Genomic DNA, 26,737 nt, shown 5'->3' with positions numbered 1-26,737 from the left:
ACACACAGAGACACACAGATACAGACACACACACACAGAGACACACACACAGATACACAGACACACACACAGATACAGGCACACACTCAGACACACAGAGACACACAGATACAGACACACACACACAGAGACACACACACAGATACACAGACACACACACAGACACACACACAGATACAGACACACACACACACACACAGAGACACACACACAGATACAGGCACACACACAGACACACAGACACACACAGAGACACACAGAGACACACACACACACACAGACACATATACGTACACACACACACAGACACAGACACACAGAGACACACAGACACACACACACGCGCACAGACACACACAGAGACACACACACAGACAGACACACACACACAGAGACACACACACAGACACACACAGAGACACACAGAGACACACACACAGAGACACACACAGAGACACAGACACACAGAGAGACACAGACACACAGAGAGACACACACACACAGAGACACAGACACACAGAGACACACACACAGACACACACAGAGACACACGGACACGCAGAGACACAGACACACAGAGACACAGACACACACACGCGCACAGACACACACAGAGACACGCGCACAGACACACACAGAGACACACACAGAGACACACACAGACAGACACAGAGACACACAGAGACACACGGACACGCAGACACACAGAGACGCAGAGAGACACAGACACACAGAGACACAGACACACACACGGAGACACGCGGACACCAACGTTTGAAGACACACGGAGAGACAGACATCTCCCTAGCAACAGTCTGAACACCTCCCTAACAGTCTGAACACCTCCCTAGCAACAGCCTGAACATATCTTATTATAAGTCTGACAGCCCTGCTAGAGGCTACCTGGGGGAGCTTTGTCTTTGTGTACATCATAGGTGGTGCTACTCGCCACTAGCAGCACTTGCCCCTACAGCCCCTGCTAGACGCCACCTGGGGGAGCTTTGTCTGCTGCGTGTTATTTATGCAAGTTTCGAGTTGAGAATTCAATAAAAACAAATTAATTTTTACCCTCCACGTGCTGCACCACCTCGTGCACCACCTGCTGCACCACCTCGTGCACCACCTCGTGCACCACCTCGTGCACCACCTGCTGCACCACCTCGTGCACCACCTCGTGCACCACCTCGTGCACCACCTCCTGCACCACCTCCTGCACCACCTCGTGCACCACCTGCTGCACCACCTCCTGCACCACCTCCTGCACCACCTCGTGCACCACCTCGTGCACCACCTCGTGCACCACCTCCTGCACCACCTCGTGCACCACCTCCTGCACCACCTCGTGCACCACCTGCTGCACCACCTCGTGCACCACCTCGTGCACCACCTGCTGCACCACCTCGTGCACCACCTCGTGCACCACCTCGTGCACCACCTGCTGCACCACCTCGTGCACCACCTCCTGCACCACCTCGTGCACCACCTCGTGCACCACCTGCTGCACCACCTCGTGCACCACCTCGTGCACCACCTCGTGCACCACCTCCTGCACCACCTGCTGCACCACCTCGTGCACCACCTGCTGCACCACCTCGTGCACCACCTGCTGCACCACCTCCTGCACCACCTCGTGCACCACCTCCTGCACCACCACCTGCACCACCTCGTGCACCACCTCCTGCACCACCTCGTGCACCACCTCGTGCACCACCTCCTGCACCACCTGCTGCACCACCTCGTGCACCACCTGCTGCACCACCTCGTGCACCACCTGCTGCACCACCTCCTGCACCACCTGCTGCACCACCTGCTGCACCACCTCGTGCACCACCTCGTGCACCACCTCGTGCACCACCTCCTGCACCACCTCCTGCACCACCTGCTGCACCACCTCGTGCACCACCTCGTGCACCACCTGCTGCACCACCTCCTGCACCACCTCGTGCACCACCTGCTGCACCACCTCCTGCACCACCTCGTGCACCACCTCGTGCACCACCTCGTGCACCACCTGCTGCACCACCTCCTGCACCACCACCTGCACCACCTGCTGCACCACCTCGTGCACCACCTCCTGCACCACCTGCTGCACCACCTGCTGCACCACCTCGTGCACCACCTGCTGCACCACCTGCTGCACCACCTGCTGCACCACCTCGTGCTCTCTCTCTCCTCCTCCTTGACGTCGCTCCACCCGACGGCTCTCCCCGGCGAGGGGAAGCCCCATCGGTGAAGGAACCCCCCCCCTCCTCGTCGGATCCGCGAGCCGTGAAAGCTTCGGAGGTGGTCGGGGTCGGGGTCGGGGATCAAAAACTTGGAATCGCCGCTTCTCTGCGGCCTCGCCCCCCCCACTGCCGGAGCGGTGTTTCGGGCCCCAGAGATTACCGACTCGTGATGAGGAAAATGCTGCGGTGGGCCAGCGAGCGAGCGAGCGAGCGGGCGAGCGGGGAATTCGCTTTCCCCCACCCCCCTGACGAGGGTGACTCTGTAAAGCCCCCCAGCCGGCCGGCCGGCTGTCGTCAAGGGGATTTGTTCACGAAGCCGGTCCAGCGCCTTTGGATTATCAAACTTTCGTGAACTGCAAGGATTCGTCCTTCTTGGGTTCTTTCGGTAAAGTCACCACCACGTAGAAGGGAAATAATAACCTGATGATGATTTCGATTTCAGACTTTCGTGAACTGCAAGGATTCATCTTCTTGGGTTCTTTCGGTAAAGTCACCACCACGTAGAAGGGAAACAATAAAATAATAAAAATATAAAACAATAAAATTATTATTCTTGGTTCTTTCGGTAAAGTCACCACCACGTAGAAGGGAAATAATAACCTGATGATGATTTCGATTTAAAACTTTCGTCACTGCAAGGATTCATCCTTCCTTGGTTCTTTCAGTAAAGTCACCACCACGTAGAAGGGAATCAATAACCTGATGATTTAGATTTCAAGCTTTCGTGAAATGCAAGGATTCATCCTCCTTGGGTTCTTTCGGTAAAAGTCACCAGCACGTAGAATGAGAATAAAATAATAAATTAATAAAATGAGACGATAAAATTTCTCACGACGTTTCGGTCCACAACGCAAGTTAGCCATTGGACAACCTCATTTGCCAATAACAAAATATGATAATTGATTTTTTTACCCTTTTATCTGGGCTGACTGCTGCTGCTGTGCCAGGCTAGGTGCAGGAGGTCACGTGACAGACCCAGCAGGTGTCACGGGTCGACTGACTGAGATGACTGGCTGATGCACCACCTGTGCCCCCTACTGTGCCAACCTGCTGTGCTTTAGCCACCCGGCGCTCCGCTCGTTGTTGTGAGCGTCGCTCCTCTGCCCTACGCTGTTGTTGCCCATTTGCCTCAGGGTGTACCTAGCCTGGTACTAGCCCAGTTGCCTCAGGGTGTACCTAGCCTGGTACTAGCCCAGCAGCCTCAGGGTGCACCTAGCCTGGTACGAGCCCAGTAGCCTCAGGGTGCACCTAGCCTGGTACTAGCCCAGTAGCCTCAGGGTGCACCTAGCCTGTTACTAGCCCAGTAGCCTCAGGGTGCACCTAGCCTGGTACTAGCCCAGTAGCCTCAGGGTGCACCTAGCCTGGTACGAGCCCAGTAGTCTCAGGGTGCACCTAGCCTGGCACTGCCCAGCAGCCTCAGGGTGCACCTAGCCTGGTACGAGCCCAGTAGCCTCAGGGTGCACCTAGCCTGGCACTGCCCAGTAGCCTCAGGGTGCACCTAGCCTGGCACTAGCCCAGCAGCCTCAGGGTGCACCTAGCCTGGCACTGCCCAGTAGTCTCAGGGTGCACCTAGCCTGGCACTAGCCCAGTAGCAGCGTCCTTCACGAGCCTCCTCCACAGAGGCCGATCTTGACACCGCTGGTACCAGTCATCGGCAAGTCCACTCAGCTCCACGTCCTCCTGTACCACATCACTCCATCTCTTCTCTAACCCGTGTCACTCACCCACCCACTCACCCACACACTCAACCACACACTTACCCACACACTTACCCACCACACTCGCCCACACACCCATCACTCCGCTAGCCCGTGCCACTCACTCACTGACCCACTTACCCACACACTCATCCACCCACTCACCCACACACTCACCCACTCCTCTAGCCCGTGCCACTCACTCACCCACTTACCCACACACTCACTCACCCACACACCTATCACTCCTCTAGCCCGTGCCACTCACTCACTCACTCACCCACTTAGCCACACATTCACCCACCCACTCACTTACCCACACACTCACTCACTCACCCACACACTCACCCACCGACACCTCTAGCCCGTGCCACTCACTCACCCACTTAGCCACTCACTCACTCACCCACCCACTTACCCACACATTCACCCACTCACCCACTTACCCACACACTCACCCACCCACTCACTTACCCACACACTCACCCACCCACTCACCCACACCTCTAGCCCGTGTCACTCACTCACCCACTCACCCACCCACCCACTCACCCACACCCACCACTCCGCTAGCCCGTGCCGCGCCCGACCGAAACAAAAGCTGCTTAGGCGCGCGGTGGCTGGGCATGCGGGCTACGTGACCCAGCTGATGCAGCTGTTAGGGTCGCCGGACCTCCGGGATCTCCCCTGCCTGCGACCCTGCCCGCGAAGTACCGACGCCCCCAGACTCCCCGCTAGTGTGGGAGCTGCCCCCGCCGCGCTCCTCACCGGGCGGGGAAAGGTCGCCGCGCTCCTGTCCCCCTCCCCTCCGAGTCCGGGTTTCCTGCCGGTGAGGCATCGCCCTCGATCGCCCTGGGACCCACTAAGGGCTCCGTCGGCACTCGAACGCGACGCTCTCCGCCCGCGCACTCCCACGCACCAATCACACGCGGGTAACGGGGGGGGTTAAAGGTCGGAGGGTAAGCGACGTCGCTCGTGCTCACTCCGGCTATTGGGGGGGATTGGATGAAATGGGTTTAAAGGGGCTATGCGATGGGCACGAGTGCCTGATGGGTATCCGCTCGCAACGTGGGAGTCCGCAGCCGAGGGTTTGTAGCGCCCACACCCCACGCGGCGCCGCTCCACACACGCGGCGACCGCCGCTGACAGCAAAGCGCAACCACGCTTCCACTCTCTTTCCACACCCTCGCAAAAACCACACCAGTCCGTTATGTAACGACCACCGCTGACAGCAAAGCGCAACCACGCTTCCACTCCCTTTCCACACCCTCGCAAAAACCACACCAGTCCGTTATGTAACGACCACCGCTGACAGCAGAGCGCAACCACGCTTCCACTCTCTTTCCACACCCTCGCAAAAACCACCCCAGTCCGTTATGTAACGACTACCGCTGACAGCAAAGCGCACCCACGCCTCCGCTCTCTCTCCACACCCTCGCAAAAACCACACCTGTCCGTTACTGGATCGCCGACGATTTATTCCACCGGGTCGGCGAGCCCCTTACTTAACCGAGTCAGTCGGGATCGGCGGGGCAGGACCAATCTATCTCTCGATAGTCGGCACTGCACTCTACCTGTCCTTCTCCCCTTAACCCTCTCCGGTTTTTCCTCTTAAGCTAAGACCCTACTCCCTCTTTCTCTCTCCCACTCTTACTCACGGTTCGACTCGGGAGTTGACGGGCCTGGGGTTGACTCGAGTAGCCAGACAGGCTTTTTCCCTTCGCCCTGACCCGCTTTATTCTCTCTACATCAAAGGGGCTACCTGGTGCCGACTCGCGGGCCAATCGGCTCGCTGGGATCACCCGTCCAATCGGTAGGCCCACCTGTATCCCAGCATCCCCCGGGGCCGTTGCTTTCAGCGACGTCCCATCTACATTGACCTGCTCAGCGGCCATCCAGCCGGAGGGGCGGCCCTGCTTCCCCGCCGCTCGTGGCTCCGCCCTCCCCGCTACCTGCCCTGCCGACCCGTGTTGCGCGAGGTTCGTGCTAACCGCGGTGGCGGGGCAGCCCCGCCGTGAACACGTCACTTCTACTCAAGTCACGGCGCCACGGTGCGTGTTAGCGTCGGAGGAGACCGTCCAATTCCCTGGCCGCAGGAAACCGTGAAGATTATCCCTTTGCGAGGGCTTCTGGGTGAAAACCTGTCGGCCAGGGTGTCTCCCCACACGCTCTAATGGTGGGGGGAATGCGTGCGTGTGTGTGTTTCGGTGGGTGGGGGGGTGGTGAGGTGGAGCAATGTCGGCCTCGCCGCTCGGGGGCGGCGAGATCGCAGGTGGGCCACCCGCTGCCTGCCTGCCGGAGGCGCTCAGATGGGAATGTCACCCACTGACTCAACCACTCGCTCGCCCACCCGCTCGCTCGCTCACCCGCTCGCTCACCAGCTCGCCCACCCGCTCGCCCACTCACTCGCCCACCCACTCACCCATTTACCCACTCACCCATTTACCCACTCACTCACCCATTTACCCACTCGCTCACCCACTCGCTCGCCCACCCACCCGCTTGGTGGCCGGGCATGCGGGCTACGTGACCCAGCCAACGCAGCCCCTTGCCCTGCCCGCTCACCGCACACACACACAGGGGCACACACACACACAGGGGCACACAAACACACACACACAGGGGCACACACACACACAGGGGCACACGCGAGTGCCGAACTAGTAACGAAACTTAGCGGTAACCAAACCCCGAGCGGTCACTTGACCGGCATGCTCAGTTGACGTGACCAACCCTCACCCATCCGGTGGCGGGCGAGACATTTGCACACACGAGCGACGTGGCTCAAAAGAAACCCCAAACTTTATTGCGACAACAATAACAACAAAACAACAACGCGGTCTTCGATTCTTTGGGTAAAGTCCACGGAGAATTCGGCGGTCCCCAAACTTTTTTTTTTGACTCGCTGTGGCTCGGGGGTTGGCTCGTGGGCTTACCAAAACCACGACTTTTGTGCGCGTTTTATTTTCGATTTAAAGCTTTCGTGACCGCAAGGATTCATCCCTCTTTGGTTCTTTCGGTAAAAGTCGCCACCACGTAGAATGATAATAAAACAATAAAATAATAAAATAACACGATGAAATTCTCACGACGTTTCAGCCACAACGCAAGCGGCCTTCTTCAGGTGAAAGGAACAGACCCGCCGGGGACGACAGAGCTTCAATGAACGCTGTTAAGATTCGTAGCGACTTTTTAAGCTGGTTTAGAGGAGTGAGGCACCTTGACAAAGGGGTTTACATATCAAACAGGAGAATTTAGCATTGAAATAGCTGAGTGATTAGCTTGTGACTGGTCATAGAAATAGCTATGCATTGAAATAGCTGAGTGATTAGCTTGTGACTGGTCATAGAAATAGCTATGCTAAAGTCAAAGCCTACACATCCACAGAGGCACCTAGTACAAATCAAACAGGAGAATTTAGCATTGAAATAGCTGAGTGATTAGCGTGTGACTGGTCATAGAAATAGCTATGCATTGAAATAGCTGAGTGATTAGCTTGTGACTGGTCATAGAAATAGCTATGTTAAAGTCAAAGCCTACCCATCCACAGAGGCACCTAGTACAAATCAAACAGGAGAATGTAGCATTGAAATAGCTGAGTGATTAGCTTGTGATTGATCATAGAAATAGCTATGCATTGAAATAGCTGAGTGATTAGCTTGTGACTGGTCATAGAAATAGCTATGTTAAAGTCAAAGCCTACACATCCACAGAGGCACCTAGTACAAATCAAACAGGATAATTTATCATTGAAATAGCTGAGTGATTAGCTTGTGACTGGTCACAGAAATGGCTATGTTAAAGTCAAAGCCTACATATCCACAGAGGCACCTAGTATAAATCAAACAGGAGAATTTAGCATTGAAATAACCGAGGGATTAGCTTGTGACTGGTCATAGAAATACCTATGTTAAAGTCAAAGCCTACCCATCCACAGAGGCACCTAGTACAAATCAAACAGGATAATTTAGCATTGAAATAGCTGAGTGATTAGCTTGTGACTGGTCACAGAAATGGCTATGTTAAAGTCAAAGCTTACACATCCACAGAGGCACCTAGTACAAATCAAACAGGAGAATGTAGCATTGAAATAGCTGAGTGATTAGCTTGTGACTGATCATAGAAATAGCTATGCATTGAAATAGCTGAGTGATTAGCTGTTTGATTTGTACTAGGTGCCTCTGTGGATGTGTAGGCTTTGACTTTAACATAGCCATTTCTGTGACCAGTCACAAGCTAATCACTCAGCTATTTCAATTCTAAATTCTCCTGTTTGATTTGTACTAGGTGCCTCTGTGGATATGTAGGCTTTGACTTTAACATAGCCATTTCTATGACCAGTCACAAGCTAATCACTCAGCTATTTCAATGCTAAATTCTCCTGTTTGATATGTAAACCCCTTTGTCAAGGTGCCTCACTCCTCTAAACCAGCTTAAAAAGTCGCTACGAATCTTAACAGCGTTCATTGAAGCTCTGTCGTCCCCGGCGGGTCTGTTCCTTTCACCTGAAGAAGGCCGCTTGCGTTGTGGCCGAAACGTTGTGAGAATTTTATCGTGTTATTTTATTAATTTATTATTTTATTCTCATTCTACGTGGTGGTGACTTTACCGAAAGAACCAAGGAAGATGAGTCGTGCTTTTTTTTATTTTACTTTCATTATTTTGTATTTATTAACGTGACTTGACCACCCCCACCGCCGCTCCATCACTTGCTCCTCACCCTGCTCGCCCCTACTCCTCCTCCACCTTCTTCCTCTTTCCCACGACCACCTCCTCCACCTCCTCCACCTCCTTCCTCTTTCCCACCACCGCCTCCTTACTATCCTCCACCTCCTCCTCCTCCACCACCTTCCTCTCCTCCTCCACCTCCTCCACCGCCTCCACCTCCTCCTTCCTCTTTCTCACCACCACCTCCTTACTATCCTCCACCTCCTTCATCTCCTCCTTCCTCTTCTCCACATCCTCTGCCACCTCCTCCACCCCCCGCTCCTCCACCTCCCCCTTCCTCTCCTCCTCCACCACCACCTCCTTCCGCTCCTCCACCATCACCACCCCCAGCTCCCCCTGCTCCTTCCTCTCCTCCTCCGCCGCCACCACCACCTCCCCCCGCTCCCCCAGCTCCACCTCCTCCTCCCTCTCCTCCTCCGTCTCCCCCAGCTCCTCCGCCACCACCAGCTCCCCCATCCCCGTCTCCCCCGTCTCCCCCACCTCCCCCGTCTCCCCCATCCTCGTCTCCCCCAGCTCCCCCAGCTCCCCCGGCTCCCCCGGCTCCCCCAGCTCCCCCGGCTCCCCCATCTCCCCCATCCTCGTCTCCCCCGTCTCCTCCACCTCCCCCGTCTCCCCCAGCTCCCCCAGCTCCCCCGTCTCCCTCGTCTCCCCCATCTCCTCCACCTCCCCCAGCTCCCTCGTCTCCCCCAGCTCCCCCGTCTCCTCCACCTCCCCCACCTCCCCCGTCTCCCCAGGCTCCCCCGTCTCCCCCAGCTCCCCCGTCTCCCTCGTCTCCCCAGGCTCCCCCGGCTCCCCCATCCTCGTCTCCCCCGTCTCCTCCAGCTCCCCTGTCTCCTCCACCTCCTCCAGCTCCCCCGTCTCCCCCGTCTCCCCCACCTCCCCCGTCTCCCCCGTCTCCCCCGTCTCCCCCGGCTCCCCCGTCTCCCCCAGCTCCCCCGGCCCGTAGTCTGTGTGCTTCCTGGCGGAGCCGCGCACTCTCTCGGCGGGGTACCGGCGCCGGTTGAGGCGCAGCTTGTGGAGGGCGGCTCGTGGCAGGTCGACGCGGCACAGCGCCGCTAGCTCCAGCAGGTAGACAAGGACGTCCGCTAGCTCCAGCAGGTAGACAAGGACGTCCGCTAGCTCCAGCAGGTAGACAAGGACGTCCGCTAGCTCCAGCAGGTAGACAAGGACGTCCGCTAGCTCCAGCAGGTAGACAAGGACGTCCGCTAGCTCCAGCAGGTAGACAAGGACGTCCGCTAGCTCCAGCAGGTAGACAAGGACGTCCGCTAGCTCCAGCAGGTAGACAAGGACGTCCGCTAGCTCCTCGCCCACGCGAGCGCGATCCCTCGCACTCCACCCGGGGAGGCCCTGGAGAGGCTCCTCGGGGCCACAGCGCCACTGGCTGGGGTGGGGGGAGGGGAGGAGGTGGAGGGGAGAGGTGGGGGAGAGAGGTGAGCGAGAGGTGGGGGAGAGAAGTGAGGGGAGAGAGAGAGGTAGGGGGGAGAGGTAGGAGAGAGGTAGGAGAGAGGTAGGAGAGAGGGGTAGGGGAGAGAGAGGTAGGAGAGAGGGGTAGGGGAGAGAGAGGTAGGAGAGAGAGGCAGGGGAGAGAGAGAGGCAGGGGAGAGGGAGAGGCAGGGGAGAGGGAGAGGCAGGGGAGAGGGAGAGGCAGGGGAGAGGGAGAGGCAGGGGAGAGAGAGAGGCAGGGGAGAGAGAGAGGCAGGGGAGAGAGAGAGAGGTAGGGGAGAGAGAGAGGCAGGGGAGAGAGAGAGGCAGGGGAGAGGGAGAGGCAGGGGAGAAAGAGAGGCAGGGGAGAGAGAGAGGCAGGGGAGAGAGGGAGGCAGGGGAGAGAGAGGTAGGAGAGAGAGGTAGGGGAGAGAGGTAGATGGGGAGGTGAGTGTGTGTGGTGAGTGAGTGTGGTGAGTGGGTGAGTGAGTGAGGGAGTGAGTGAGTGTGGTGAGTGAGTGAGTGTGGTGAGTGAGTGTGGTGAGTGAGTGAGTGTGGTGAGTGTGGTGAGTGAGTGTGGTGAGTGAGTGTGGTGTGGGGAGTGAGTGAGTGAGTGTGGTGAGTGAGTGAGTGTGGTGAGTGAGTGTGGTTAGTGAGTGTGTGAGTGAGTGTGTGAGTGAGTGTGGTGAATGAGTGTGGTGAGTGAGTGAGTGAGTGTGGTGAGTGAGTGTGGTGAGTGAGTGAGTGAGTGTGGTGAGTGAGTGAGTGAGGTGAGTGAGGTGAGTGTGGTGAGTGTGGTGAGTGAGTGAGGGAGTGTGGTGAGTGAGTGAGGGAGTGTGGTGAGTGAGTGAGTGTGGTGAGTGAGTGTGGTGAATGAGTGTGGTGAGTGAGTGTGGTGAGTGAGTGAGTGTGGTGAGTGAGTGTGGTGAGTGAGTGAGTGAGTAGGTGAGTGAGTGTGGTGAGTGAGTGAGTGAGTGTGGTGAGTGAGTGAGTGAGTGTGGTGAGTGAGTGAGTGAGTGTGGTGTGGTGAGTGTGAGTGAGTGAGTGTGGTGAGTGAGTGAGTGTGGTGAGTGAGTGTGGTGAGTGTGATGAGTGAGTGAGTGTGGTGAGTGAGTGAGTGAGTGTGGTGAGTGAGTGTGGTGAGTGAGTGAGTGTGGTGAGTGAGTGAGTGAGTGTGGTGAGTGAGTGAGTGAGGTGAGTGAGTGAGGTGAGTGAGGTGAGTGAGTGTGGTGAGTGAGTGTGGTGAGTGAGTGAGTGTGGTGAGTGAGTGTGGTGAGTGAGTGAGTGTGGTGAGTGAGTGAGTGTGGGAGTGAGTGAGTGTGGTGAGTGAGTGTGGTGAGTGAGTGAGTGTGGTGAGTGAGTGTGGTGAGTGTGGTGAGTGAGTGAGTGAGTGTGGTGAGTGGAGTGAGTGTGGTGAGTGAGTGAGTGTGAGTGAGTGAGTGTGGTGAGTGAGTGAGTGTGGTGAGTGAGTGAGTGTGGTGAGTGAGTGTGGTGAGTGTGATGAGTGAGTGAGTGTGGTGAGTGAGTGAGTGAGTGTGTGGTGAGTGAGTGTGGTGGGGGAGGTGAGTGAGTGAGGTGAGTGAGTGAGTGTGGTGGGGGAGTGAGTGTGGTGAGTGAGTGAGTGAGTGTGGTGAGTGAGTGTGGTGAGTGAGTGAGGTGAGTGAGTGAGTGTGGTGAGGAGTGAGTGTGGTGAGTGAGTGTGGTGAGTGAGTGAGTGTGGTGAGTGAGGTGAGTGAGGTGAGTGAGTGTGGTGAGTGAGTGTGGTGAGTGAGTGAGTGTGGTGGGTGAGTGAGTGTGGTGAGGTGAGTGTGTGGTGAGTGAGTGTGGTGAGTGAGTGAGTGTGGTGAGTGAGTGTGGTGAGTGAGTGAGTGTGGTGAGTGATTGAGTGTGGTGAGTGAGTGTGTGGAGTGAGTGTGGTGAGTGAGTGAGTGTGGTGAGTGAGTGAGTGTGGTGAGTGAGTGTGTGGAGTGAGTGATGTGGTGAGTGAAGTGAGTGTGGTGAGTGAGTGAGTGTGGTGAGTGAGTGTGGTGAGTGAGTGTGGTGAGTGAGTGAGGTGAATGAGTGAGTGTGGTGAGTGAGTGAGTGTGGTGAGTGAGTGTGGTGAGTGAGTGAGAGTGTGGTGAGTGAGTGAGGTGAATGAGTGAGTGTGGTGAGTGAGTGAGTGTGGTGAGTGAGTGAGTGTGGTGAGTGAGTGTGGTGAGTGAGTGAGTGTGGTGAGTGAGTGTGGTGAGTGAGGTGAGTGAGTGAGTGTGGTGAGTGAGTGAGTGTGGTGAGTGAGTGTGGTGAGTGAGTGAGTGTGGTGAGTGTGATGAGTGAGTGAGTGTGGTGAGTGAGTGAGTGTGGTGAGTGAGTGAGTGTGGTGAGTGAGTGTGGTGAGTGAGTGTGGTGAGTGAGTGTGGTGAGTGAGTGTGGTGAGTGAGTGAGGTGAGTGAGTGAGTGTGGTGAGGTGTGGTGAGTGAGTGAGTGTGAGTGAGTGAGTGAGTGAGTGTGGTGAGTGAGGTGAGTGTGGTGAGTGTGGTGAGTGTGGTGAGTGTGAGTGTGGTGAGTGAGTGAGTGTGGTGAGTGAGTGAGTGTGGTGAGTGAGTGAGTGTGGTGAGTGAGTGTGGTGAGTGAGTGAGTGTGGTGAGTGAGTGTGTATAGTGTGGTGAGTGAGTGAGTGAGTGTGCGTGAGTGAGTGAGTGAGTGTGGTGAGTGAGTGAGTGTGAGTGAGTGAGTGTGGTGAGTGAGTGAGTGTGGTGAGTGAGTGAGTGTGGTGAGTGAGTGTGGTGAGTGTGATGAGTGAGTGAGTGTGGTGAGTGAGTGAGTGAGTGTGGTGAGTGAGTGTGGTGGGGAGGTGAGTGAGTGAGGTGACGTGAGTGAGTGTGGTGGGGGAGGTGAGTGTGGTAGTGAGTGAGTGTGAGTGTGGTGAGTGAGTGTGGTGAGTGAGTGAGGTGAGTGAGTGAGTGTGGTGAGTGAGTGAGTGTGAGTGAGTGAGTGAGTGAGTGTGGTGAGTGAGTGTGGTGAGTGAGTGAGTGTGGTGAGTGAGGTGAGTGAGGTGAGTGAGTGTGGTGAGTGAGTGTGGTGAGTGAGTGTGGTGGGTGAGTGAGTGTGGTGAGTGAGTGTGTGGTGAGTGAGTGTGTGTGAGTGAGTGAGTGTGGTGAGTGAGTGTGGTGAGTGAGTGAGTGAGTGTGGTGAGTGATTGAGTGTGGTGAGTGAGTGCTGTGGAGTGAGTGTGGTGAGTGAGTGAGTGTGGTGAGTGAGTGAGTGTGGTGAGTGAGTGTGTGGAGTGAGTGAATGTGGTGAGTGAGTGAGTGTGGTGAGTGAGTGAGTGTGGTGAGTGAGTGTGGTGAGTGAGTGTGGTGAGTGAGTGAGGTGAATGAGTGAGTGTGGTGAGTGAGTGAGTGTGGTGAGTGAGTGTGGTGAGTGAGTGAGGTGAGTGTGGTGAGTGAGTGAGGTGAATGAGTGAGTGTGGTGAGTGAGTGAGTGTGGTGAGTGAGTTAGTGTGAGTGAGTGAGTGTGGTGAGTGAGTGAGTGTGGTGAGTGAGTGTGGTGAGTGAGGTGAGTGAGTGAGTGTGGTGAGTGAGTGAGTGTGGTGAGTGAGTGTGGTGAGTGAGTGAGTGTGGTGAGTGTGATGAGTGAGTGAGTGTGGTGAGTGAGTGAGTGTGGTGAGTGAGTGAGTGTGGTGAGTGAGTGTGGTGAGTGAGTGTGGTGAGTGAGTGTGGTGAGTGAGTGTGGTGAGTGAGTGAGGTGAGTGAGTGAGTGTGGTGAGTGTGGTGAGTGAGTGAGTGTGGTGAGTGAGTGAGTGAGTGTGGTGAGTGAGGTGAGTGTGGTAGAGTGTGGTGAGTGTGGTGAGTGAGTGTGGTGAGTGAGTGAGTGTGGTGAGTGAGTGAGTGTGGTGAGTGAGTGAGTGTGGTGAGTGAGTGAGTGTGGTGAGTGAGTGTGGTGAGTGAGTGAGTGTGGTGAGTGAGTGTGGTGAGTGAGTGAGTGTGGTGAGTGAGTGTGGTGAGTGAGTGAGTGTGGTGAGTGAGTGTGGTGAGTGAGAGTGAGTGTGGTGAGTGAGTGAGTGTGGTGAGTGAGGTGAGTGAGTGTGGTGAGTGAGTGTGGTGAGTTGAGTGTGGTGAGTGAGTGTGGTGAGTGAGTGTGGTGAGTGAGTGAGTGAGTGTGGTGAGTGAGTGTGGTGAGTGAGTGAGTGTGTGTTGAGTGAGTGTGGTGAGTGAGTGTGGTGAGTGAGTGTGGTGAGTGAGTGAGTGAGTGTGGTGAGTGAGTGTGGTGAGTGAGTGAGTGTGGTGAGTGAGTGTGGTGAGTGAGTGTGGTGAGTGAGTGAGGTGAATGAGTGAGTGTGGTGAGTGAGTGAGTGTGGTGAGTGAGTGTGGTGAGTGAGTGAGTGTGGTGAGTGAGTGAGGTGAATGAGTGAGTGTGGTGAGTGAGTGAGTGTGGTGAGTGAGTGAGTGTGGTGAGTGAGTGTGGTGAGTGAGTGAGTGTGGTGAGTGAGTGAGGTGAGTGAGTGTGGTGAGTGTGGTGAGTGTGGTGAGTGAGTGTGGTGAGTGAGTGAGTGAGTGTGGTGAGTGAGTGTGGTGAGTGAGTGAGTGTGGTGAGTGAGTGTGGTGAGTGAGTGAGTGTGGTGAGTGATTGAGTGTGGTGAGTGAGTGTGGTGAGTGAGTGTGGTGAGTGAGTGAGTGTGGTGAGTGAGTGAGTGTGGTGAGTGAGTGTGGTGAGTGAGGTGAGTGAGTGAGTGTGGTGAGTGAGTGAGTGTGGTGAGTGAGTGAGTGTGGTGAGTGAGTGAGTGTGGTGAGTGAGTGTGGTGAGTGAGTGAGTGTGGTGAGTGAGTGAGTGAGTGTGGTGAGTGAGTGTGGTGAGTGAGTGAGTGTGGTGAGTGTGGTGAGTGAGTGTGGTGAGTGTGGTGAGTGAGTGTGGTGAGTGAGTGAGGGAGTGTGGTGAGTGAGTGTGGTGAGTGAGTGAGTGTGGTGAGTGAGTGAGTGTGGTGAGTGAGTGAGTGAGTGTGGTGGCTACCCCACTCACAACAGCTCCGCCAGCTCTCCCACTTCCCCGACTAACGCCAGCAGGAGGCTGCGTGGTTGATGAAACTTGTGCCAGTCGCGCTCCTCCGTGAAGGCTTCCTGCATCTGACGACTGCAGCGGTGGGGTGAGCGGTGGGGTGAGTGGTGGGGTGAGTGGTGGGGTGAGTGGGGTGGTGAGTGGTGGGGTGGGGTGAGCGATGGGGTGAGCGGTGGAGTGAGCGGTGGGGCGGTGGAGTGAGCGGTGGGGTGAGCGGGGTGGTGAGCGGTGGGTTGGGGTGAGCGATGGGGTGAGTGGTGTGGTGGTGAGTGGTGAGGTGAGCGGTGGGGTGAGCGGGGTGGTGAGTGGTGTGGTGAGTGGGTATGGAACAAAATAGTTACTACAAATCTACAGCAGCAGCAGCAGGCATCGTCAGGGGTTGGGCTCACCCCCACCCCCACGACCTCCTGTACACCAGGCGAAGTAGTTAACATCTCATAGCCACCGTGTAGCTAACATCTCATAGCCACCGTGTAGCTAACATCTCATAGCCACCGTGTAGCTAACATCTCATAGCCACCGTGTAGTTAACATCTCATAGCCACCGTGTAGTTAACAACTCATAGCCACCGCGTAGTTAACATCTCATAGCCACCGTGTAGCTAACATCTCATAGCCACCGTGTAGCTAACATCTCATAGCCACCGCGTAGCTAACATCTCATAGCCACCGCGTAGTTAACATCTCATAGCCACCATGTAGCTAACATCTCATAGCCACCGCGTAGCTAACATCTCATAGCCACCGTGTAGCTAACATCTCATAGCCACCGCGTAGCTAACATCTCATAGCCACCGTGTAGTTAACATCTCATAGCCACCGTGTAGCTAACATCTCATAGCCACCGTGTAGTTAACATCTCATAGCCACCGCGTAGCTAACATCTCATAGCCACCGTGTAGTTAACATCTCATAGCCACCGTGTAGTTAACACCTCATAGCCACCGTGTAGTTAACACCTCATAGCCACCGTGTAGTTAACAACTCATAGCCACCGTGTAGCTAACATCTCATAGCCACCGTGTAGTTAACATCTCATAGCCACCGTGTAGTTAACACCTCATAGCCACCGTGTAGTTAACATCTCATAGCCAGCGTGTAGCTAACATCTCATAGCCACCGTGTAGTTAACATCTCATAGCCACCGTGTAGTTAACACCTCATAGCCACCGTGTAGCTAACATCTCAAAGCCACCGTGTAGCTAACATCTCATAGCCACCGTGTAGCTAACATCTCATAGCCACCGTGTAGTTAACATCTCATAGCCACCGCGTAGCTAACATCTCATAGCCACCGTGTAGCTAACATCTCATAGCCACCGCGTAGCTAACATCTCATAGCCAGCGTGTAGCTAACATCTCATAGCCACCGTGTAGCTAACATCTCATAGCCACCGTGTAGCTAACATCTCATAGCCACCGCGTAGCTAACATCTCATAGCCACCGTGTAGTTAACATCTCATAGCCACCGCGTAGCTAACATCTCATAGCCACCGCGTAGTTAACATCTCATAGCCACCGTGTCGTTAACATCTCATAGCCACCGCGTAGCTAACATCTCATAGCCACCGTGTAGTTAACATCTCATAGCCACCGCGTAGCTAACATCTCATAGCCAGCGTGTAGTTAACATCTCATAGCCACCGTGTAGCTAACATCTCATAGCCACCGTGTAGTTAACATCTCATAGCCACCGTGTAGCTAGCATCTCATAGCCACCGTGTAGTTAACATCTCATAGCCACCGTGTAGCTAACATCTCATAGCCACCGTGTAGTTAACATCTCATAGCCACCGCGTAGCTAACATCTCATAGCCACCGTGTAGCTAACATCTCATAGCCACCGTGTAGCTAACATCTCATAGCCACCGTGTAGCTAACATCTCATAGCCACCGTGTAGCTAACATCTCATAGCCACCGCGTAGTTAACATCTCATAGCCACCGTGTAGTTAACATCTCATAGCCACCGCGTAGTTAACATCTCATAGCCACCGCGTAGTTAACATCTCATAGCCACCGTGTAGCTAACATCTCATAGCCACCGTGTAGCTAACATCTCATAGCCACCGTGTAGCTAACATCTCATAGCCACCGTGTAGTTAACACCTCATAGCCACCGTGTAGCTAACATCTCATAGCCACCGTGTAGCTAACATCTCATAGCCACCGTGTAGCTAACATCTCATAGCCACCACGTAGTTAACATCTCATAGCCACCGTGTAGCTAACATCTCATAGTCACCGTGTAGCTAACATCTCATAGCCACCGCGTAGCTAACATCTCATAGCCACCGTGTAGTTAACATCTCATAGCCACCGTGTAGCTAACATCTCATAGCCACCGTGTAGCTAACATCTCATAGCCACCGTGTAGTTAACATCTCATAGCCACCGTGTAGCTAACATCTCATAGCCACCGTGTAGTTAACATCTCATAGCCACCGCGTAGTTAACATCTCATAGCCACCGCGTAGTTAACATCTCATAGCCACCGTGTCGTTAACATCTCATAGCCACCGCGTAGCTAACATCTCATAGCCACCGTGTAGTTAACATCTCATAGCCACCGCGTAGCTAACATCTCATAGCCAGCGTGTAGTTAACATCTCATAGCCACCGTGTAGCTAACATCTCATAGCCACCGTGTAGTTAACATCTCATAGCCACCGTGTAGCTAGCATCTCATAGCCACCGTGTAGTTAACATCTCATAGCCACCGTGTAGCTAACATCTCATAGCCACCGTGTAGTTAACATCTCATAGCCACCGCGTAGCTAACATCTCATAGCCACCGTGTAGCTAACATCTCATAGCCACCGTGTAGCTAACATCTCATAGCCACCGTGTAGCTAACATCTCATAGCCACCGTGTAGCTAACATCTCATAGCCACCGCGTAGTTAACATCTCATAGCCACCGTGTAGTTAACATCTCATAGCCACCGCGTAGTTAACATCTCATAGCCACCGCGTAGTTAACATCTCATAGCCACCGCGTAGCTAACATCTCATAGCCACCGTGTAGCTAACATCTCATAGCCACCGTGTAGCTAACATCTCATAGCCACCGTGTAGTTAACACCTCATAGCCACCGTGTAGCTAACATCTCATAGCCACCGTGTAGCTAACATCTCATAGCCACCGTGTAGCTAACATCTCATAGCCACCACGTAGTTAACATCTCATAGCCACCGTGTAGCTAACATCTCATAGTCACCGTGTAGCTAACATCTCATAGCCACCGCGTAGCTAACATCTCATAGCCACCGTGTAGTTAACATCTCATAGCCACCGTGTAGCTAACATCTCATAGCCACCGTGTAGCTAACATCTCATAGCCACCGTGTAGTTAACATCTCATAGCCACCGTGTAGCTAACATCTCATAGCCACCGTGTAGTTAACATCTCATAGCCACCGCGTAGTTAACATCTCATAGCCACCGTGTAGCTAACATCTCATAGCCACCGTGTAGCTAACATCTCATAGCCACCGTGTAGTTAACATCTCATAACCACCGTGTAGCTAACATCTCATAGCCACCGCGTAGTTAACATCTCATAGCCACCGTGTAGCTAACATCTCATAGCCACCGCGTAGTTAACATCTCATAGCCACCGTGTAGCTAACATCTCATAGCCACCACGTAGCTAACATCTCATAGCCACCGTGTAGCTAACATCTCATAGCCACCGCGTAGCTAACATCTCATAGCCACCGTGTAGCTAACATCTCATAGCCACCGCGTAGCTAACATCTCATAGCCACCGCGTAGTTAACATCTCATAGCCACCGCGTAGTTAACATCTCATAGCCACCGCGTAGTTAACATCTCATAGCCACCGCGTAGTTAACATCTCATAGCCACCGCGTAGTTAACATCTCATAGCCACCGTGTAGCTAACATCTCATAGCCACCGTGTAGTTAACATCTCATAGCCACCGTGTAGTTAACATCTCATAGCCACCGTGTAGCTAACATCTCATAGCCACCGTGTAGTTAACATCTCATAGCCACCGTGTAGCTAACATCTCATAGCCACCGTGTAGCTAACATCTCATAGCTACCGTGTAGCTAACATCTCATAGCCACCGTGTAGCTAACATCTCATAGCTACCGTGTAGCTAACATCTCATAGCCACCGTGTAGCTAACATCTCATAGCCACCGTGTAGTTAACATCTCATAGCCACCGTGTAGCTAACATCTCATAGCCACCGTGTAGCTAACATCTCATAGCCACCGTGTAGCTAACATCTCATAGCCACCGTGTAGCTAACATCTCATAGCCACCGTGTAGCTAACATCTCATAGCCACCGCGTAGTTAACATCTCATAGCCACCGTGTAGTTAACATCTCATAGCCACCGTGTAGCTAACATCTCATAGCCACCGTGTAGTTAACATCTCATAGCCACCGTGTAGCTAACATCTCATAGCCACCGTGTAGCTAACATCTCATAGCCACCGTGTAGCTAACATCTCATAGCCACCGCGTAGTTAACATCTCATAGCCACCGCGTAGTTAACATCTCATAGCCACCGTCTAGCTAACATCTCATAGCCACCGTGTAGCTAACATCTCATAGCCACCGTGTAGCTAACATCTCATAGCCACCGTGTAGCTAACATCTCATAGCCACCGTGTAGTTAACATCTCATAGCCACCGTGTAGCTAACATCTCATAGCCACCGTGTAGTTAACATCTCATAGCCACCGTGTAGCTAACATCTCATAGCCACCGCGTAGCTAACATATCATAGCCACCGTGTAGCTAACATCTCATAGCCACCGCGTAGTTAACATCTCATAGCCACCGCGTAGTTAACATCTCATAGCCACCGTGTAGCTAACATCTCATAGCCACCGTGTAGCTAACATCTCATAGCCACCGTGTAGCTAACATCTCATAGCCACTGTGTAGCTAACATCTCATAGCCACCGTGTAGCTAACATCTCATAGCCACCGTGTAGCTAACATCTCATAGCCACCGCGTAGTTAACATCTCATAGCCACCGTGTAGTTAACATCTCATAGCCACCGTGTAGCTAACATCTCATAGCCACCGTGTAGTTAACATCTCATAGCCACCGTGTAGCTAACATCTCATAGCCACCGTGTAGTTAACATCTCATAGCCACCGTGTAGCTAACATCTCATAGCCACCGCGTAGCTAACATATCATAGCCACCGCGTAGTTAACATCTCATAGCCACCGTGTAGTTAACATCTCATTGCCACCGTGTAGCTAACATCTCATAGCCACCGTGTAGCTAACATCTCATAGCCATCGTGTAGTTAACATCTCATAGCCAACGTGTAGTTAACATCTCATAGCCACCGCGTAGCTAACATCTCATAGCCACCGTGTAGCTAACATCTCATAGCCACCGTGTAGCTAACATCTCATAGCCACCGTGTAGTTAACATCTCATAGCCACCGTGTAGCTAACATCTCATAGCCACCGTGTAGCTAACATCTCATAGCCACCGTGTAGCTAACATCTCATAGCCACCGTGTAGCTAACATCTCATAGCCACCGTGTAGCTAACATCTCATAGCCACCGTGTAGCTAACATCTCATAGCCACCGCGTAGTTAACATCTCATAGCCACCGTGTAGTTAACATCTCATAGCCACCGCGTAGTTAACATCTCATAGCCACCGCGTAGTTAACATCTCATAGCCACCGTGTAGCTAACATCTCATAGCCACCGTGTAGCTAACATCTCATAGCCACCGTGTAGCTAACATCTCATAGCCACCGTGTAGTTAACACCTCATAGCCACCGTGTAGCTAACATCTCATAGCCACCGTGTAGCTAACATCTCATAGCCACCACGTAGTTAACATCTCATAGCCACCGTGTAGCTAACATCTCATAGCCACCGTGTAGCTAACATCTCATAGCCACCGTGTAGTTAACATCTCATAGCCACCGTGTAGCTAACATCTCATAGCCACCGCGTAGTTAACATCTCATAGCCACCGTGTAGCTAACATCTCATAGCCACCACGTAGTTAACATCTCATAGCCACCGTGTAGCTAACATCTCATAGCCACCACGTAGCTAACATCTCATAGCCACCGTGTAGCTAACATCTCATAGCCACCGCGTAGCTAACATCTCATAGCCACCGTGTAGCTAACATCTCATAGCCACCGCGTAGCTAACATCTCATAGCCACCGCGTAGCTAACATCTCATAGCCACCGCGTAATTAACATCTCATAGCCACCGTGTAGCTAACATCTCATAGCCACCGTGTAGCTAACATCTCATAGCCACCGTGTAGCTAACATCTCATAGCCACCGCGTAGCTAACATCTCATAGCCACCGCGTAGTTAACATCTCATAGCCACCGTGTAGCTAACATCTCATAGCCACCGTGTAGTTAACATCTCATAGCCACCGTGTAGTTAACATCTCATAGCCACCGCGTAGTTAACATCTCATAGCCACCGCGTAGTTAACATCTCATAGCCACCGCGTAGTTAACATCTCATAGCCACCGCGTAGTTAACATCTCATAGCCACCGCGTAGCTAACATCTCATAGCCACCGCGTAGTTAACATCTCATAGCCACCGCGTAGCTAACATCTCATAGCCACCGTGTAGTTAACATCTCATAGCCACCGCGTAGTTAACATCTCATAGCCACCGCGTAGCTAACATCTCATAGCCACCGCGTAGTTAACATCTCATAGCCACCGTGTAGCTAACATCTCATAGCCACCGTGTATCTAACATCTCATAGCCACCGTGTAGCTAACATCTCATAGCCACCGTGTAGCTAACATCTCATAGCCACCGTGTAGTTAACATCTCATAGCCACCGTGTAGCTAACATCTCATAGCCACCGCGTAGCTAACATCTCATAGCCACCGCGTAGCTAACATCTCATAGCCACCGTGTAGCTAACATCTCATAGCCACCGTGTAGCTAACATCTCATAGCCACCGTGTAGCTAACATCTCATAGCCACCGCGTAGTTAACATCTCATAGCCACCGCGTAGTTAACATCTCATAGCCACCGTGTAGCTAACATCTCATAGCCACCGCGTAGCTAACATCTCATAGCCACCGTGTAGCTAACATCTCATAGCCACCGTGTAGCTAACATCTCATAGCCACCGCGTAGTTAACATCTCATAGCCACCGTGTAGCTAACATCTCATAGCCACCGTGTAGCTAACATCTCATAGCCACCGTGTAGCTAACATCTCATAGCCACCGTGTAGTTAACATCTCATAGCCACCGTGTAGCTAACATCTCATAGCCACCGTGTAGTTAACATCTCATAGCCAGCGTGTAGCTAACATCTCATAGCCACCGTGTAGCTAACATCTCATAGCCACCGTGTAGCTAACATCTCATAGCCACCGTGTAGCTAACATCTCATAGCCACCGTGTAGTTAACATCTCATAGCCACCGTGTAGCTAACATCTCATAGCCACCGCGTAGTTAACATCTCATAGCCACAGTGTAGCTAACATCTCATAGCCACCGTGTAGCTAACATCTCATAGCCACCGCGTAGCTAACATCTCATAGCCACCGCGTAGCTAACATCTCATAGCCACCGTGTAGCTAACATCTCATAGCCACCGTGTAGCTAACATCTCATAGCCACCGTGTAGCTAACATCTCATAGCCACCGTGTAGCTAACATCTCATAGCCACCGTGTAGCTAACATCTCATAGCCACCGTGTGGTTAACATCTCATAGCCACCGTGTAGCTAACATCTCATAGCCACCGTGTAGCTAACATCTCATAGCCACCGTGTAGCTAGCATCTCATAGCCACCGTGTAGCTAACATCTCATAGCCACCGTGTGGTTAACATCTCATAGCCACCGTGTAGCTAACATCTCATAGCCACCGTGTAGCTAACATCTCATAGCCACCGTGTAGCTAACATCTCATAGCCACCGCGTAGTTAACATCTCATAGCCACCGCGTAGTTAACATCTCATAGCCACCGTGTAGCTAACATCTCATAGCCACCGTGTAGCTAACATCTCATAGCCACCGTGTAGTTAACATCTCATAGCCACCGTGTAGCTAACATCTCATAGCCACCGTGTAGCTAACATCTCATAGCCACCGTGTAGTTAACATCTCATAGCCACCGTGTAGTTAACATCTCATAGCCACCGCGTAGCTAACATCTCATAGCCACCGTGTAGCTAACATCTCATAGCCACCGTGTAGCTAACATCTCATAGCCACCGCGTAGTTAACATCTCATAGCCACCGTGTAGCTAACATCTCATAGCCACCGCGTAGTTAACATCTCATAGCCACCGTGTAGCTAACATCTCATAGCCACCGTGTAGTTAACATCTCATAGCCACCGCGTAGTTAACATCTCATAGCCACCGCGTAGCTAACATCTCATAGCCACCGCGTAGCTAACATCTCATAGCCACCGCGTAGCTAACATCTCATAGCCACCGTGTAGCTAACATCTCATAGCCACCGTGTAGCTAACATCTCATAGCCACCGTGTAGCTAACATCTCATAGCCACCGTGTAGCTAACATCTCATAGCCACCGCGTAGTTAACATCTCATAGCCACCATGTAGCTAACATCTCATAGCCACCGTGTAGCTAACATCTCATAGCCACCGTGTAGCTAACATCTCATAGCCACCGTGTAGCTAACATCTCATAGCCACAGCGTAGTTAACATCTCATACCCACCATGTAGCTAACATCTCATAGCCACCGTGTAGCTAACATCTCATAGCCACCGTGTAGCTAACATCTCATAGCCACCGTGTAGTTAACATCTCATAGCCACCGTGTAGTTAACATCTCATAGCCACCGTGTAGCTAACATCTCATAGCCACCGTGTAGCTAACATCTCATAGCCACTGTGTAGCTAACATCTCATAGCCACCGTGTAGCTAACATCTCATAGCCACCGTGTAGTTAACATCTCATAGCCACCGTGTAGCTAACATCTCATAGCCACCGTGTAGTTAACATCTCATAGCCACTGTGTAGCTAACATCTCATAGCCACCGTGTAGCTAACATCTCATAGCCACCGTGTAGCTAACCGGCAGGGGTCGGGAACCTATGGCTCGCGAGCCAGATGTGGCTCTTTTGATGATTGCATATGGCTCGCAGATAAAACAAAATATTCTCACTTGTTTTAATCCATCCATCGATTTTTCACTGCGCATGTCCTGTTCAGGGCTGCAGGAGCAATTGTCCATTATTTTAATTGGATGATACTGGCCTACGTTTGCCGTTGCTGGGTAAAACAGGTAAACGCCCCCTTTTGAATCAGTCTGAGACTGCGTCTGCTCGGTCATTAGCTCAAAGCTAACCCTTCGACGAAGAAGATGGCGAAAAGAAAAAAAGACGACGAGTATCGTACATTTCAGGACGAGTGGACCGAAGAATTCGCCTTTGTGGAGAGAGCGGGTTCTGCGGTGTGTCTAATTTGCAATGACAAAATTACATCGTTGAAACGGTCGAATGTAAAGCGGCACTTCGACACGCGCCACGCTACCTTTGCATCAAAATACCCTGCGGGAGACAGCAGAAAGAAAGCGTGCCAAGAGCTTCTGAGCAGGGTGCAAGCTAGCCAGCAGCAACTCCGCGTATGGACCCGGCAAGGTGACTATAATTCGGCTAGCTTTGCTGGTTCTTTAGCAATAGTGAGGAACGGAAAACCATTCACAGATGGCGAGTATGCTAAAACGTTCATTCTGGATGTAGCCAATGAACTTTTTGATGATCTTCCGAACAAAGACAAGATAATCAAACGGATACAAGACATGCCTCTGTCGGCAAGAACTGTTCATGATCGTACCATCGTGATGGCAAACAAAGTGGAAGAAACGCAAGTGAAGGACATAAATGCAGCGCCGTTCTTTTCTCTGGCTTTGGATGAGTCAACAGACGTGAGCCATTTGTCGCAGTTCAGCGTGATTGCAAGATATGCTGTTGGTGACACACTGCGCGAAGAAAGTCTTGCTGTTCTGCCATTAAAAGGGTCCACAAGAGGTGAGGATTTATTCAAGTCTTTCATGGAGTTTGCTCAAGAAAAAAGTCTACCTATGGATAAACTTCTCTCAGTGTGTACTGATGGTGCTCCGTGTATGGTGGGGAAAAACAAAGGATTTGTGGCGCTTCTCCGTGAACATGAAAATAGACCCATCCTAAGTTTCCATTGCATTATACACCAGGAGGCACTTTGTGCTCAGATGTGTGACAGGCAGTTTGGCGAAGTGATGTCGCTGGTCATTCGTGTGATCAACTTTATTGTTGCCCGAGCCTTAAATGATCGCCAGTTTAAAACACTGCTGGATGAAGTTGTAAATAACTATCCTGGTCTGCTTTTGCACAGCAATGTGCGTTGGTTGTCAAGAGGGAAGGTGCTTAGCCGTTTTGCGGCTTGCCTGAACGAAATCCGGACTTTCCTTGAAATGAAAGGCGTCGGGCATCCTGAGCTAGCCGACACCGAGTGGCTCCTCAAGTTTTACTATCTCGTAGATCTGACTGAACATCTGAACCAGCTCAACGTGAAAATGCAAGGCATTGGAAATACAGTGTTATCCCTTCAACAAGCTGTATTTGAATTTTGATTTAAAGCTTTCGTGACTGCAGTAATTCATATTCTTAGTTTTTTCGGTAAAGTCACGTTGAAGCTGTATTGAAGCTGTATTTGCTTTTGAAAACAAGCTGGAGCTTTTCATCACGGATCTTGAAACAGGTCGTTTACTACATTTTGAAAAACTGAGCCAATTTAAAGATGCATGCACAGCAAGTGAGCCCATTCAAAACCTTGATCTCCACCAGCTAGCTGGCTGCACATCCAGTCTCCTACAGTCCTTCAAAGCACGCTTTGGAGAATTTCGTGAGCACACTCGTCTTTTTAAGTTCATCACCCATCCAAACGAGTGTTCACTGAACACAGCCGACCTGAATTACATCCCTGGTGTCTCCGTCAGAGATTTTGAAGCAGAAGTGGCTGACCTGAAGGCCTCAGACATGTGGGTGAATAAGTTCAAGTCACTGAATGAAGATTTGGAAAGAATCACACGACAGAAAGCGGAGTTGGCGAGCAAGCACATGTGGACAGAAATGAAAAAACTCCAACCCGAAGACCAGCTGATTCTCAAAACTTGGAACGCGCTTCCTGTCACATACCACACACTGCAGCGTGTGAGTATTGCTGTATTGACCATGTTTGGATCTACGTATGCATGTGAGCAGTCATTCTCACATCTTAAAAACATCAAGTCCAACCTACGATCACGTTTAACGGATGAAAGCCTCAACGCTTGCATGAAGCTTAACCTCACCAAGTACCAACCCGACTACAAAGACATCAGCAAATCCATGCAGCACCAGAAGTCGCATTAATGGTGAGTGTTATAACAACATTATTTAAAAGAATAAATTCAGAGGCTTATTATACTGACATTTAGTTGAATTCACTTTTAAAATATATTATATGGCTCTCACTGAAATAAATTTCCAATTTTTTTGCTTTCATGGCTCTCTTAGTCAAAAAGGTTCCCGACCCCTGAGCTAACATCTCATAGCCACCGTGTAGTTAACACCTCATAGCCACCGCGTAGTTAACATCTCATAG

At 52.3% G+C, this 26,737-nt stretch overlaps 2 protein-coding genes across 2 annotated transcripts in view; both read right to left on the bottom strand.

Annotated features, from left to right (window-relative positions):
* The window catches only part of LOC116937136 (transient receptor potential cation channel subfamily V member 4-like), a 207,776-nt gene that overhangs the window by 14,594 nt on the left and 166,445 nt on the right, over nt 1-26,737 (bottom strand).
* LOC142908241 (uncharacterized) overlaps nt 4,948-26,737 on the bottom strand; it is a 41,083-nt gene continuing 19,293 nt past the window's right edge. Inside the window, exons 2-4 of the mRNA XM_076058620.1 lie at nt 15,071-15,181; nt 9,314-10,031; nt 4,948-5,064 (exon numbers count right to left, since the gene is read on the bottom strand). Of these exons, the coding sequence (XP_075914735.1) occupies nt 4,948-5,064; nt 9,314-10,031; nt 15,071-15,181 (946 nt within the window). The remainder of the gene's footprint in view (nt 5,065-9,313; nt 10,032-15,070; nt 15,182-26,737) is intronic.

The sequence above is a fragment of the Petromyzon marinus genome (genome assembly GCF_048934315.1).
Source record: "Petromyzon marinus isolate PM22_M1 ecotype Great Lakes invasive population chromosome 77 unlocalized genomic scaffold, UKy_Petmar_22M1.pri1.0 chr77_unloc.4, whole genome shotgun sequence".
In the NCBI taxonomy this organism is placed as follows: Eukaryota; Metazoa; Chordata; class Hyperoartia; order Petromyzontiformes; family Petromyzontidae; genus Petromyzon; species Petromyzon marinus.
Note: the sequence above shows the minus strand (reverse complement) of the source record. Positions and strands in the feature narration are given on the sequence as shown.